This window comes from Cebus imitator, unplaced genomic scaffold (assembly GCF_001604975.1).
Source record: "Cebus imitator isolate Cc_AM_T3 unplaced genomic scaffold, Cebus_imitator-1.0 Scaffold883, whole genome shotgun sequence".
Taxonomy (NCBI): Eukaryota; Metazoa; Chordata; class Mammalia; order Primates; family Cebidae; genus Cebus; species Cebus imitator.
Genome location: NW_016108198.1, coordinates 85,420 through 99,673, shown reverse-complemented (window position 1 = coordinate 99,673; position 14,254 = coordinate 85,420). Strand labels below are relative to the sequence as shown.

The window sequence follows — 14,254 nt, the reverse complement described above, 5'->3', positions numbered from 1 at the left end:
CCCTTCTGGAGGCCACAGGCACCAGGACAGAGGACCAAACCCACTGCCCCTGTGGCTAAAGCGTGGCCTCCAATCCTATGAGCACAGAGCCCCTAAGAGCTTGTGACCTGTCCCTGGCCCCCATTCAGCTCCTTCCTTCCCCATCTAGGGTCCAGGTGAACTTGGTAACCTCCTTCCTCCCAAAAGTCAGAGGAGCACTCCCCGTGCAGAGGACAGGAGCAGGAAGTGAACACTCCTCCCTGGCGTTTTCTGGCCATTTTTTTCCCTGCTGGCCTCACCTCCTAGAACCCAGGCCACAAGTGCAGGGACCATAGTGTGTGGTCTTGCCATCTCCCTGGCAGGACAAATGCTACATGGAAACCCCCAGGGGCTGCTGTCTGTGTGGGGGCAGGGTAGGGGCTCAACAGGGGCCCCCCAATGCATCTCCTGATGTGACCTTATTTGGAAATAGGGGGTCTGCAGATGTCATTACTTGAGTTAGGAGGATCTTGCTGGACATAGAGGAAAGCCACACCATGAAGAGAGAGGCAGAATAGAGTGAGGCGACCACCAGCCCAGGACGCCTGGACCCCCAAGGAGCTGGAGGGCAGGAAGGACCCTCCCTTTGGGCCCCTGGCGGGAGCACTTGATCTTGCACTCTGGCCTCTGCTGAGCTGCCCAGTGTGTGGCACTAGGTTACTCCTGCCCTCTGCCTGGAAGCTGGTCTCACAATGACAACATGCGTGCAGTAGAGGGAGACTCAGGAGGTGGCTGACACCAGGCACGGTCATGGCTGGACATGGGGTCAGAATCAGAATTGAGCCCAAGGTGGGAAGGCCACAGAGGAAGCACCCCGGTGACTTCGGGAGTGGGAAGCAAATGACGAGGGGACAGGAGGGGCTGTTTGCAGATTTAATGGCAGGGGGGTTGAGGTCAGGAGGGTCCCAGCTGCTACTTCTGCTTTTCTTGTAGCAGGGAGGCCGCCTACAGGTGGTACACGGTGGCCACGGAGTGCAGTTGGTGGGACAGGGGACATACAGGGGGCTTGAGATGTTGCTGGTGATGAGGAATGTCAAGTGGCACTGAGGCTGGTGGGCAAGGCCACAGGCAGGTTCTCTTGAGTGGGCGCTTGCCCCTTTCCTCCCCCTCCAGACCCCACTCAGGAGTGAGCCCCAGTGGCCGAGAAGGCCCTCCTCCTTCCTTCCTTCCTTCCGCCGGGCTGGAGTGAGGGGAGGAGGCCGGCTCAGGCATGGTCACAGCACGAGTCTCAAGTGCTTGGCTGCTGAGGAATGTAGCTGGGCTCGGGTATGGCAGCAGCGAGGGCAGGCCAGGGTGGCCCAAGCCCGGGGCCGGGAATGTGCAGCTAAGGCCAGTGGTCCCAGAGGCCTCCCAACTTGGGGTCGGGCGGCAGGAAGGAGGGTGGCCGTGGCAGGGGTGGAGGCGGCGCCCAGAGCTCAGAGTTTGTGGGGGTTCACCCACTTGTAGGTGCCCTCATACTGGAAACCCACTTTCTTCATCAGCTCGTCTGCCTCCGTGGGGCCTCGGCTGGAGAGTGACAGGTGGAGGAGAGGCGTGAGGGAGCTTTGCTCTCGTCCTGCACCCCTGCCTGTGGGCTCGGCCCCCAGCCCCCACCCTTTTCTCACCTGCCATAAAGGTAGGGGATGGGCTGGGGCTTCTCCAGCTCGATCTGGTGCAGTAGTGGGGTGAAGATCCGCCAGGCCTCCCGGAGCTCATCACTGAGGGGACATGGCGTGGCTTGGGAGGCTGGCACACAGGGAAGGAGGGAAAAGGCCACCCGTCGCCCACAGGCATATAGGGGCGGACAGCTGGGCCTCACCTGCGCACAAAGTGCATCTGGCTCCCGCAGAAGACGTCCAGTATGAGGCGCTCATAGGCATCAGGGAGCTTCACGTTCTGTGAGGAAGAGGGTGTCCCGCTGATGCCACCACTGGCCACTGTGCAGAGTCCCCAGGCCCAGGCCCCCCCTGCAGGGCCTGTCCTCTGGGGCACCTTGTATCTGTTGCCGTAGGTCAGGTCCAGCTCCGACTCCTCGGGGTTGAAGAACATGCCCGGCTTCTTGGTCATCATCTTGGTGTACACGGCCTCATTGGGCTGCACGCGGATCACCAGCTCGTTGCGCTTGCACTGCTGGTGGAAGATGTCACCTGCCACATCGTGGAACTGCAGCCTCACCTCGGCCTTGCGCTCGTTCAGGGCCTTGCCGCAGCGCAGGATGAAGGGCACCCCTGTGTGGGGGAAAGGACGGCCTCAGCAGCAGCTCTCTTGGGGTGGGGACCAGGGCGTGAGTGTGAATGGGAGCTCCGGTGCCATGCAAACATGAAAGATGACTGTAGCAGGGATGCCATGTCCCGCAAGGCCGGGCCTCCCCTGGCCAGCAGCGAGTCCGTCCCCAGCGAGAAGGGCCTCCCGAGGGCATGCCCGCTTCCACCTTGCTGGGTCTTGAAGGTGCCACCTACCATCCCACCTTTCGTTCTCCACATAGAGCACGACAGCTGCAAAGGTGGCAGTGGTGGACCCACGGGGCACCGTGGGGTCGTCTAGGTAACCTTTGGTGGCCTCGCCCTCTCCATCAGGGTTCCCCACGTACTGGCCCAGGACCACATTGCCGGCCTGTACCTCCGAGATACATTTCAACACCTTGACCTGGGAGAAAGCGGGGGGGGGGGGGGGGGGAAGAACAGGCCACATGGGTGTGGAGCTGCGGTTCAGGGGGTGACTGCGGCCATTGACGGGCAGCCCACAGGGAAAGAGGAGGGCCCTGCTCAGCTCTGCTCACTGTGCTGGAGGCCCAGCTCCAGGCACCTCCCTGAGGGTCCTCCAGGACAACCTTGGTCCATCTCAAGTCTATTCTGATGGAAAAGCTGAGGCCCAGAGATGCAATGGCCTGACCTGGTCCCATATAGACTCTCAGACCCTGGACATGACAACCTGGGGTTCATGACTCCCAGTCCAGGTCACCCCCGGGAGGCCACGCTGTGCTCAGAGATGGTGGCTTCTCTGGGGATGAGGACACCTGCTCTGCATGTGCGCTGCTGCTCAGTGCATCACAGATGGGCCCATGACGGAGCATGGTCCCAGGGACCAGGGTGTCCCACCCCCCACCTTCTCATCACGGACGTCATCAGAGTTGGTAGAGGCGGGCTTCTCCATGGCCACCAGACACAGCATCTGCAGGAGGTGGTTCTGCATCACGTCCCTGGGGAAAGAAGATGCCAGAGCTCTGGTTGGGCACAGCTTCCAGGTTCACCTCAGCTCCCCACCCTGTTGACCTGGTTCCAGGGCCTGGGGGCCCCAAACAAGGCTTCCTAGTGACAAGCTGCAAGACTCATTTCCTGGTCCCCCTTGTCTTCCAGGTCCCCTTAAATCAAGGTAGGACATGGTGACACTGTCAGTAAATCATGAAACCCTGGGGTGCTTGGCTGTGCGGAGGTCCCGCCTTTCCAGCACCCTCTAACAGCTCAGACACTCGGGTTTGGAACTGCAGGGTGAGGAGGCACTCCCCCAAGACAGGGAAGCGAAGGGCTCTCACCGGATGATCCCAAATTCATCGAAATAGCCCCCACGGCCCTCAGTGCCGAACGGCTCCTTGAAGGTGAGGATCACACAGGCGATGTTGTCCCGATTCCAGATGGGGCCGAAGATCCTGTTGGCAAATCTGCAGGGAGGGGCAAGGTGGTGGAACCGCCCTCAGGCCTCTGCGGTGCAGGGGCCACGTGGAAGAGATCACCCTTGCCCGAGTTCTGGAGAAATTCATCCTCAGGGAGGCAGCAGCCAAGCGAGGCTCCTGAGCACCACCCCGCCCTGGTCCCCCGGCCAGGGCTCGGCCGCACCTCAGCACCATGAGGTTCTGCACCATCTCCTTGCCCAGGTAGTGGTCGATGCGATAGATCTGGTCCTCGCGGAACAGGGAGGAGATGTGGTTGGACAGGCGGTCGGAGCTCTGCAGATCCCTCCCGAAAGGCTTCTCCACGATGATGCGGTTCCAGCCTCTGCTGGGAGCCCCGAGCTGCGTCACCCTAACACCCTCCCTGGAGAGTAGTGGCCAGAACCTCCTCAGCCCCATGGCCACCTCCCCTGCCTTGCGTTCCCAGACGACCCCATGGCTCAACATCTCCAGGAATCCTTCCCACCCTGGGTGCCAGGGTGGCACTGCTGGCATGCTCCAGGGAGCCCATTCCCCTACTGCCACACGCTGGGTCCCCCAGTGGATTGGAGTGGCCTGGTGGCTCGTAGGGGAGCAGAGGGAGGTGTCCGGGGCATAGCTTCCTCATTGGTTTGAAAATGGGAAAAGGGCCCCTGCAGAACATTCCCATGGCATTCTGCATTCAAAACCAGCCAGAGGACTAGAGCCTCTGCCTGGGTTGGGAAACCACCCAGCGCGAGCCATCCTGCACTTGTGGAGTGAGGCTACCACCTAGTGGCCTGGCCAGGCCTCCGGAAAAGCGGAAGGGGGCAGGCAGCGAGTGTTTTGTGGAGCAATGCTGCCATCTTGTGTTCTTGGTGGGGATGGCCCCAGCGCCACGGATGCAGCAGGGGATGGATGCACTGCCCAGATCTCGGGCACGGGGGTGCACTTTAGAGCGGTGGGGAGCACTGCCTGGCCCAGCCCAGAAGGGAAGGGAGGGTGAGGGCAAGGGCAAGCCTTACGTCTGGCTCATGCAGAATTCGTGGATGTTCTTGGTGACAGCCTCGTAGACAGTTGGGGGCAAGGCCAGGTAGAAGAGGCGGTTGGCCTGTGACCCCTGGTGGAGGGCATTCATGTGGCTACTGAGGCGCTGGTAGGAGGCTGCATCATCATACTGGCCGGACACATAAGAGTTGCGGGCGAAGAAGTCTTCCAACTTGAGCTTCTCCTCTGGGGTGGCCTGGGAGATACAGACGGACAGACAGACATCAGGCCCTCTCTTAGAGTCCATGTCTGTTCTGCCCAGGGGTCTTCCCTGGAGGCCCAGGAAGGGCACCCTCAGAAGTCACTGTCCCAGTCCCACGCTGGGATCAGCTCCATCTCAGCAGCTTTGCACATCCAGAGTGAGGGAAGCTAAGGCAGGCAGCACAGACACTGCCCCAGGCTGGGGACCTTATGCCTTAAGACGGAGGCCAGATTTTGGGACACTTTGACCTGGGAGTACACTGGAGAAAGCACTCGCCCCAAATCATGAGAAAATGCAGCAGAGCACAGCAGGATGGGACCCATGAGTCTTGGTCACAGAGGGCTGGTCATGGGGGTCTCAAGGGAGTGTGAGAGCCAGGTGGGTCAGGAGCGGGGAGAGCATCCCAGGATGGGATGGGGGGAGGTCCCCTGGTGGCCACCCGACACTGGTGGAGAGGGGAGGCCCTGATGCCACCCACCTTGAAGAAGGGCTCACTCTGCTTGCGGATGTCAGCCACTGTGAGGCGGGAGCGGGCATAGCCCACGATGAAGGTGTTTTCGGGGAGAAGTCCATCCCGGAACAGCCACCTGCGGGCAGAACACAGCCGTAACCAGGGCGGGCAGGGTAGGGCAGGGCAGGGCCAGGCCAGTCCCTGGCGGGAGGTCACAGGGGCAGCGGGAGGACATGCTTACCAGATGGTGGGGTAGATCTTCTTCTTGGCCAGGTCACCCTGTGGCAGAGGGAACAGGTGTGTGGTTAGACGTGGCTGGGGACATGACGTACATCATCCGCCACCCTTGGTAATCTGGGCACTATGCAGGATCACTACCCGGCCACAAGCATATCTGTCTTGCCCTGATATACACACAGAGGAGCCCCAAGATTCAAGCCTGTGCCCACCCTCCCCCTGACCTGGAACACAGAAACGTGTCTCCTGCATTCCAGAAGAAAACCTGAAAATTCAATTCAGTAGAACTGAGGGATGACGGAAGTACCACGTAGCCAAATTTGTGAGACGTGACCTCAAATGCTTACGTTAGCAAAAAGACTGGCTCAAAAATAAGGAGATAAGCATTCCGCTTAAGAGGTGAGAAAAAGGGCTGCAGTGGCTCACGCCTGTAATCCCAGCACTTTGGGAGGCTGAGGCAGGCGTATCACCTGAGGTCAGGAGTTCAAGACCAGCCTGGTCAACATGGTGAAACCGCGTCTCTACTAAAAATACAAACATTAGCCATGCCTGGCACCACTGAACTCCAGCCTGGGTGACAAGAGCGAGACTCTGCCTTAAAAAAAAAAAAAAGAAGCGAGAAAAGGGATAGAATGGTAAGCCGAATTACAAGGAAGAAAATAATCACAAGTAAAATTAATAAAATGAAAAGCTAACCCAAAGAAAATATTAACAGAGCTGGAAGCTGGTAGTGTTTGAAAAAGACTGATAGAAAAAAACAACCCTCTGGCATGGCTGCTTTTTAGAAAGAGCACAAATAATTGGGACAATCGGACAAAGTCCCAGACAGGACACAGGAGAGGGTTTTATGAACTTTATTCCACGCCTGACAACCTAGATGAGATGGACAAATTTATAGAAAAATCTAACCTACTCAAACAGAGCAATGGGGCTGGGTGCTGTGGCTCACGCCTGTAATCCTAGCACTTTGGGAGGCCAAGGCAAGCGGATCACCTAAGGTCAGGAGTTCAAGACCAGACTGGTCACCATGGCGAAACCCCATCTTTACTAAAGTACAAAAATCAGCCAGGTGAGGTGGTGGGCGCCTGTAATCCCAGGTACTCTGGAGGCTGAGGCAGGAGAGATCGCTTGAATCTGGGAGGCAGAGGTTGCAGTGAGCCGAGATCGCAGCACTGCAGTCTAGCCTGGGTAACAGAGCAAAACTCCATGCAAAAGAAATAAAAAGAAAAGGCAAGGGATCCCACAGAGACAACCTCCTGAACCTCCTGGCACAGAGAGCCAAAATGCAAGGAAAAGAGAATCCCAGCCTGAACCAAACTCTTCCTGCAGAATGAAGAAAGGAGAACACTTCCCAAGCCACCTTATAGGGCCTGCAGAGCCTTGGTACCGAAACCTGATGAGAAAGGCACATGGGAAAACCCATCAGCCTCATTCACACACACATGCAGATGCAGAAATCCCACAGGAAACATCAGCAGGCCAGCCACAGTTCACACATCCCAGCAGTTTGGGAGACCAAGGTGGGAGGACTGCTTGAACCCAGGAGGTTTTTATTTTTTTGAGATGCGGTCTCACTGTCACCCAGGCTGGAGTGCAGTGGCATGATCTCAGTTCACTGCAACCTCTGCCTACTGGGCTTAAGCAATCCTCCCACCTCAGCCTTCTGAGTATCTGGGATTACAGGTACAAGACACCACACCCAGCTAATTTTTTGTAGAGACAGGGTTTTCCCATGTTGCCCAGGCTGGTCTTGAACTCTTGGGCTCAAGTGACCTGCCCGCCTCAGACTCCCAAAGTGTTGGGATAACAGGCGAGACCCACATGCCCAGCCCCAACCCAGGAGTTTGAAACGAGCCTGGGCAACATAGTGAGACCCCAACTCTACAAAAATAAAAGTAAAAAATGAAGCTGGGCGTGTGGTACGTGCTGGTGGTCCCGGTACTCGGGAGGCTGAGGTGGGAGGAATCCAGGATCCTCCCAGGAGCTGAGCCCAGGAATCGAGGTGTTGGTGAGTCACTGTTGCACCACTGCACTCCAGCCTGGGTGACAGAGGGAGACCATGTCTCTTTTAAAAAAAGAAAGTAAACAGCCGCAAACCAAATCCTGCAGTGTTCAAAACAGTAACACATTGGTAGCAAGTTGAGTTTATTCTGCAAATAAAAAGTGGGTTTGATATAACAGGAAAAAATCAATCACTGAAATTCACCATATGAAGAGATTAAAGAAAAAAAACCTAAGAAATCTCTGCCTACTGCTATGTTTTGATATTTTAAATCTAGCAATCTTGCTCAATCCAACAGATATAGATGAAGTATTTCAGAAATTACCTATTCATGATAAAACTCTTATTACAGGACAAATATAAGGGAACTTCCTTAACCTGATAATGAACATCTATTAAACACCATCCTGGCCAGGTGAGGTGGCTCACGCCTGTCATGCCAGCACTTTGGGAGGCCGAGGTGGGCAGATCACTCGAGGTCAGGAGTTTAAAACTAGCGTGGCCAACCTGGTGAAACCCCATGTCTACTAAAAATACAAAAATTATCTGGGGGCGGTGGTACGTGCCTGTAATCACCGCTACTCAGAAGGCTGAGGCAGGAGAATCGCCTGAACCCAGGAGGTGGAGGCTGCAGTGAGCCGAGATTGCGCCACTCTAGCCTGGGCAACAAAGCTAGACTTTGTCTCAAAAATAAAACAAAACAAAACAAACCAAACCCAACCCCAAACCATCATCCTTGCAAACACTACAAATATCATACTTATGGGAAATGTGGAAATGTTCATAATTCCTTTAAGCAATCAGGCACAAGAGAAGTGCAGTAGGGCAAGAAAATGAAAGTGGCGTAAGTTTGGGCTGTGAGATGGTCCAGGCGCTCCCACACAGTCTGGAAGCCTCTGATCAAGAGAAGCACATGCCTATCATGCGACCCAGCCTTTCTACTCCTAGGTAGTACCCGAGAGAAATGAAAGTGGATGTCCACACAAAGTCTTGGACATGAATGGCCCCAAACTGGAAACAAGTCAAACACTTGAATTAACATGCGAACCTGCAAACTATGCATTCAAACGACGACACTACTCAGCAACACTGGGAAACCTCAGTAGCAGAGGTGCAATCCTCCACAAGCTCCCTCTCATGGAGTTCTGGAATAGGCAAAACCAACCCACTGTGATAGAAATCAGACCAGCGGTTGCCTGGAGCAGGGGGTAGACTGGCTGGAAACGGGCACCGAGGAACTTTCTGGGGAGATGATGATGGCCTTTATTGTGATGAGGGTGCATAGCCAATTGTACAGTTAAGATTTGTGCACTGCTATGCGCACCAACAAAAGACAGCGAGAGAATGAACAATGGAGTGGAGGGTGGGGAGTGGGTCAGAAATGACCCTTTGGGGGCCAGCAACTATGAGCAGGCTCCCTTGGTGCAGAGCATATTGTTTCTTGATCTAGGAGCAGCTTCTGTGGCTCTGCTGAGTTTGTGAAGAGTCACTGAGCTAGACCTGCACCATCCGTGTTCTTCATGACATAGATTTCTTTTTTTGAGAGGGAGTCTCGCTCTGTCACCCAGGCTGGAGTGCACTGGCGCAATCTTGGCTCACTGCAATCTCCACCTCCTGGGTTCAAGCAATTCTCCTGCCTTAGCCTCCTGAGTAGCTGGGACTACAGGCATCTGACACCATGCCTGAGTAATTATTGTATTTTTAGTAGAGATGGGTTTCCCCATGTTAGCCAGGCTGGTCTCAAACTTCTGACCTCAGGTGATCTGCCTGCCTTGGCCTCCCAAAGGGCTGGGATTATAGGTGTGAGCCACTGCACCTGGGCATGACATATATTTCAATAAAACATGGTAAAAACTAATAGACAGTCTGGGCATTGTGGCTCATGCCTGTAATCCCAGCACTTTGGAAGACCAGGACAGGCGGATCACGAGGTCAAGAGATCGAGGCAATCCTGGCCAATGTGGTGAAACCCCGTCTCTACTAAAAATACAAAAAATTAGCTGGGCATGGTGGTGTGTGCCTGTAGTCCCAGCTACTCAGGAGGCTGAGGCAGGCGAATCACTTGAACCCGGGAGGCAGAGGTTGTGGTGAGCCAAGACCACGCCACTGCGCTCCAGCCTGGGTGACAGAGTGAGACTCCATCTCACACACATAGATGAAAACAAGACATGCTCTTCAAAGCGATCAGACACTGCAACCATGGATGGGTCCGTTTCTATGAACCATTATAGAACGGAGGCCGTGCCACCAGGACACATGCCCCCACCCAGAGACAGGCAGTTAGGAAGCCACCGGGGGATTCCAGGTGGGAAATCGCTATGGTGTGCATGCCTTGTGTGCTCTGCTTCTGCCCCTACTTGGGTGAGTTTGGTGTGGGGCTTCAGGTGGGAGCTGCAGGCAGACTGCTCCCGAGTTTCTTCCCAGCTGCACTGGGACCCCAGCATCCCCACAGTGGGCTGTTCCCAAACCAGGGTTGCCTGTGTTGGTATCTGGGGGCTGGTTCCCTCCACTCTGGCCCATGTCTGCTAGCCACTTGCCATCTCTATCTCTTGAGCACTCTGGAGTACAGCTCTCCTGTAACTGCCACATGAAAGCTTTATAAATGGTCTCCTTGCCCCCCAGATGCTGAAGTGACCATCTTGGAAATAAAGTTCCAGCCCTGCCACCAGCTGGGCTTGGACCGCCCATGAGAACTTCTCACCCATCGCTACCCAACATGATGCCCAATGCAGCTCTCCTAGCGTGCGACTTGCTGCTCCCTGAAGCCACAAGGACCTCTTGCTTCTGCATCCTTCCAAGTCTAGCTCAGACGACCCCTCACCCTGGGGTAGGAGCTCCTCCACTCCATTCCTCACAGCACCCTGCCATCAGTGGGACTGGGGAGCAGAACACTGGCCACGTCACATCAACTCAGGGTTGGCCCCGCACACAGAAAAGGCCAGCTTGCTGGGAACTAACTTGCCCCTGAATGAAACGGTAATAACCACAGCCTGCAAATATCTCTAAGCCTCACTCAAAACAGGTCATGTTTGCTCATGACCAAATTCTGGTAGATCAGGAGGCATCGGGACAGACTCCAGGAAGTCACTGGTGGCAGGAGACTGGTCTGCTGAGTCACAGCGGCCCCACGCTCCAGGCTGTTTGTTCCTGCTGCTTCCTTTGGGATTAACTGGAGATTGAACCTGTTCGTCTTGTTCCAGCTCAGCCCCTGCAACCAACTGTCGGCTGGGCTCCGAGTCACCTGAGAGGTGAGGTGAGGTAAGACGGAGGACGGCGTGGGTGGGGGAAGGCCAGGCAGCTCCCTCCCATGGTGACGGGGAACTAAGCTGAGCTGAGCCGAGCAGAGCCAGACTGAGCTGCTCTCCTCAGGGCTCAGGGCTAGCCCTGCCCTCCCAGCTGGCTGCAGCACTCTAGTGGGACTTTCTGGAGGGACAAGCACAGGAAGAGATGGGAAAACCTGACAGCTTAGTCAAGAGTCTACTCCTGCCGTGTGGGTGAGGGCAATTCAAGGGGTCCTTAGTGAGAAGCAATTGGGAGCTTCTCATTTTCCTTATGCCCTCCTCTTTCCTGAGGACCACAGCAGGGGAGGGGCCTTCTCAAGGACACAGGGTGTCTTAGTAGAAGCAGGACACGATTAAGATCTCCAGCCACCAATGTCTGGCTAGGCCAGGGCAAAGGGACCTAGGCCATGACCTGTTTTATAAACCCAAATCGCTACAGCTCTTGTCTTGGTATGAGGGTTTCACGGTAGAGGGCGATGCCTGCTGGAGGGCCAGCAGGGGTGGGCCATCCCATCCCCAAGGGTTGCTAGGGTCAAGGACCTGCCCAGACTCCCTGGGTGGAGCCCTGGGCCTTGGCAGGGGCCCAGCTGGTTCCTGGCCAATAGGGGCAGAGAACCTGGGGGCTGCTGAGTTAGGTCAGCTGAAAAACCAACAAAAGGGCCTCCCTCCTAAACCCAGGGGCTCATGAGTCACCGGGGCTTTGGGAGAGTGCCAACATCATCATGACACAGCAAGAATCTTGTCAGACCAACAGAGAAGTCAGCCCAGAAATGTTCTGAGGAAAGGGAGGGGTAGGGGCCACTGGGTCATCCCTTGCACGGGCCCATCATCAGGATGTGTCCTGAACGCCCAGCAAGCCCATGGCCCTTGTGATCCAGGTGGGGAAACTGAGGCCCAGAGAGGTGAGGACCCCGTAGACTCTCGGTCCCAGTCTCTTCCCCTCACTCCCTGTGAGGCTCTCTAGCCTCATCGAGTTCCCATCAGGTGGGGAAATATGCTGTTCCAGGCACACGCTGGTCTGCAAGGCCAGAGCATTCTGGAAGAGGGCAGTGAGTACATCGGCTCCCTTTCTGGTAGGGGTGGGAGTCCTGAGAAGATGGGAAGTGGCCCACTTGGTAACTCTGAGCCATCATCAGGGCCCCCAGGAAGGAAGCTGGGTGTGTGGGCAAGCGTTGGGTAAGCTGGCCAGGAGGAGGACGGGACAGAGGAAGGCCACGTGGGTCCAGCCTGCCCCAGGGTGTCCCGCTTGCCTGGCTGTGGGTCTGCCAGCCACTTGCCTGCTTGCAGTTTCTAGGTCACGCTGAGCTAGTTCCCAACTCGGGACTTCAGGCATTTGCTCTTCCTTTTGTGTGGGTGCCCCGGCAGGCTTGCTCTCTAGGCACTCCTTGTGGGATCTATGTGCTCTGGGGGGCTGAGAACACAGGGCCCACATGTATCTTCTGAAACACATGCCAGCCTGAGCTCTTGCTGGTCTGCTTACTTGCTGTGGTTCCCTGGCCACCACAGCACATAGGTCCCATGAGGAGGGCAGGGACTGGCTGCTGTTGCCCAGAAGTGCCCGATCACTCTCTGCTGAATGAATGGAAAATGGGCTATTTTCCTGGAGCAGCAGATTCTAGGATTGTGTGCCCCCAAGCGCCACCCTGTGTACCTCCCGCATTGAGTGAGGCATGAGGCACAGAAGGAGCCTGGGAGTGGGAGCTGCTCCAGGTGCTGCCTGAGCACACCACCCCCACCCGCAGCAGGAAGAGGAAGAAATCAACCACAAGGCCCTTCAGAGAGAGGGCCCCTTGTCTTCTGCCCACAGTGCTGGAGCTGGCACTTTCTATTTCTGCTTTGAAAGCCTCTGGTTGTCACTCTCAGAGCAGAGGAGAGCAAAGGGGAACCCTACTGATTTCAACGAAACAAAGTTGCCCAATCCCAAGCTGGCCACAGGTGAAGACAGGGAAATGACACAATCAGCTTGGGAAAGCCTAAGGACCCTGGGCATTCGTTTCAAAAGCTGTCATTTGCTACATGAAATGCTGACAGTCAGAGAAAGGAAAACACTTGCTCCAAGTCACACAGTAAGCTTGGATGCTCAGTGAGGTGTCTAATGAGAGCTGAAGGCCTGGAGTCATAAGCCATCATTGTGGCCTGGGCTGCTGTGTTGCAGTGTCCTTGTGACAGCATGGGGTGGAGACGGGGAAAGGAGAAAGCATCCCCAGTTACCTTCTCCTCCAGAGAAGGGCTTAATGGTCAGAGTCCTAGGTGGTAAGGTTTGTGACTGATGCAGGTATGGCTCTTTTAATTTTTTTTGACATGGAGTCTTGTTCACTCTGTTGCACAGGCTGGAGGACAGTGGTGCGATCTTGGCTCACTGCAACCTCTGCCTCCCATGTTCAAGCAATTCTCCTGCCTCAGCTTCCTGAGTAGCTGGGATTACAGGCAGGCGCCACCATGCTCGGCTAATTTTTCTATTTTTAGTAGAGATGGGGTTTTGCCATGCTGACCAGGTTAGTCTCAAACTCCTGACCTCAGGTGATCTGCCCACCTCGGTCTCCCAAAGTGTTGGAACTACAGGGGTGAGTCACGGGGCCTGGCTAGGTATGGCTATTCTGAGGGGACTAGGCTGGGGCTGAGGGCAAGCCCAATCCACTGTGGGCTCCACCTGGGTACCTCTCCTGGGTCTCAGGCATATGTGGAGTCAGAGGACAGTGCTTGGGGTGGCCCTTCCTTACTCCTCCCTCGGCTGCCTCCTCATTCCTTTTGGCTCTCCTTTTCTAAGTTGTGATCAGAAGTACAAGGGTGTCAAGGAGTAGGTTTGCAAAGTGTGACAGTGTGTTGTACGTGAACAAAGAACCACTAAGCTCATCCAGCGCTCAGGGACGCATGATGAAGAAGAGCTAATTAATTTTGAAAGAGCTAATGCTTAAGGTTATAAGGTTTTTTTTTTTTTTGAGCCGGAGTTTTGTGCTTGTCACCCAGACTGGAGTGGAATGGTGAGATCTTGGCTCATGGCGAAACCTCTGCCTCAGCCTCCTGAGTAGCAGGGATTATAGATGCCTGCCACCATGCCCAGCTATTTTTTTGTATTTTTAGTAGAGATGGGTTTTCACTGTGTTGACCAGGCTGGTCTTGAACTCTTGACCTCGAGTGATCCTCCCAAAGTGCTGGGATTACAGGCGTGAGCCATCATGCCCGGCCTGGTTACAAGGTAAATTAATGGCAAAGATGGTCATATGGTAGTGAGCAGATTGAGTGCATCCAGGATTAAAAGTGAAAACTGAGGCTGGGCGCGGTGGCTCAAGCCTGTAATCCTAGCACTGTGGGAGGCCGAGGCGGGTGGATCACGAGGTCAAGAGATCGAGACCATCCTGGTCAACATGGTGAAACCCCGTCTCTACTAAAACTACAAAAAATTAGCTGGGCA

At 55.4% G+C, this 14,254-nt stretch overlaps 2 protein-coding genes across 8 annotated transcripts in view; one reads left to right on the top strand and one right to left on the bottom strand.

Annotated features, from left to right (window-relative positions):
- Positions 1–877: 877 nt before the first annotated feature.
- Positions 878–14,254, bottom strand: part of G6PD (glucose-6-phosphate dehydrogenase) — a 16,113-nt gene continuing 2,736 nt past the window's right edge. For 3 of the 6 annotated variants that reach the window (XM_017520807.2, XM_017520804.2, XM_017520806.2), the window contains exons 3-13: positions 5,564–5,601; positions 5,350–5,458; positions 4,648–4,865; positions 3,831–3,992; positions 3,530–3,655; positions 3,103–3,196; positions 2,457–2,643; positions 1,990–2,225; positions 1,817–1,893; positions 1,623–1,715; positions 1,333–1,524 (exon numbers count right to left, since the gene is read on the bottom strand). In XM_017520807.2, the coding sequence (XP_017376296.1) occupies positions 1,434–1,524; positions 1,623–1,715; positions 1,817–1,893; positions 1,990–2,225; positions 2,457–2,643; positions 3,103–3,196; positions 3,530–3,655; positions 3,831–3,992; positions 4,648–4,865; positions 5,350–5,458; positions 5,564–5,601 (1,431 nt within the window). In that variant the 3' untranslated portion in view covers positions 1,333–1,433. Of the gene's footprint in view, positions 1,525–1,622; positions 1,716–1,816; positions 1,894–1,989; positions 2,226–2,456; positions 2,644–3,102; positions 3,197–3,529; positions 3,656–3,830; positions 3,993–4,647; positions 4,866–5,349; positions 5,459–5,563; positions 5,602–14,254 lie in introns of all 6 variants that reach the window. The other 3 variants (XM_017520811.2, XM_017520805.2, XM_017520810.1) reach the window with 2 other exon arrangements.
- Positions 10,106–14,254, top strand: part of IKBKG (inhibitor of nuclear factor kappa B kinase regulatory subunit gamma) — a 23,118-nt gene continuing 18,969 nt past the window's right edge. Inside the window, exon 1 of one of the 2 annotated variants that reach the window (XM_037735664.1) lies at positions 10,106–10,819. The gene's annotated coding sequence lies outside the window, so the exon portion shown is untranslated. The remainder of the gene's footprint in view (positions 10,820–14,254) is intronic. The other variant, XM_017520812.2, reaches the window with a different exon arrangement.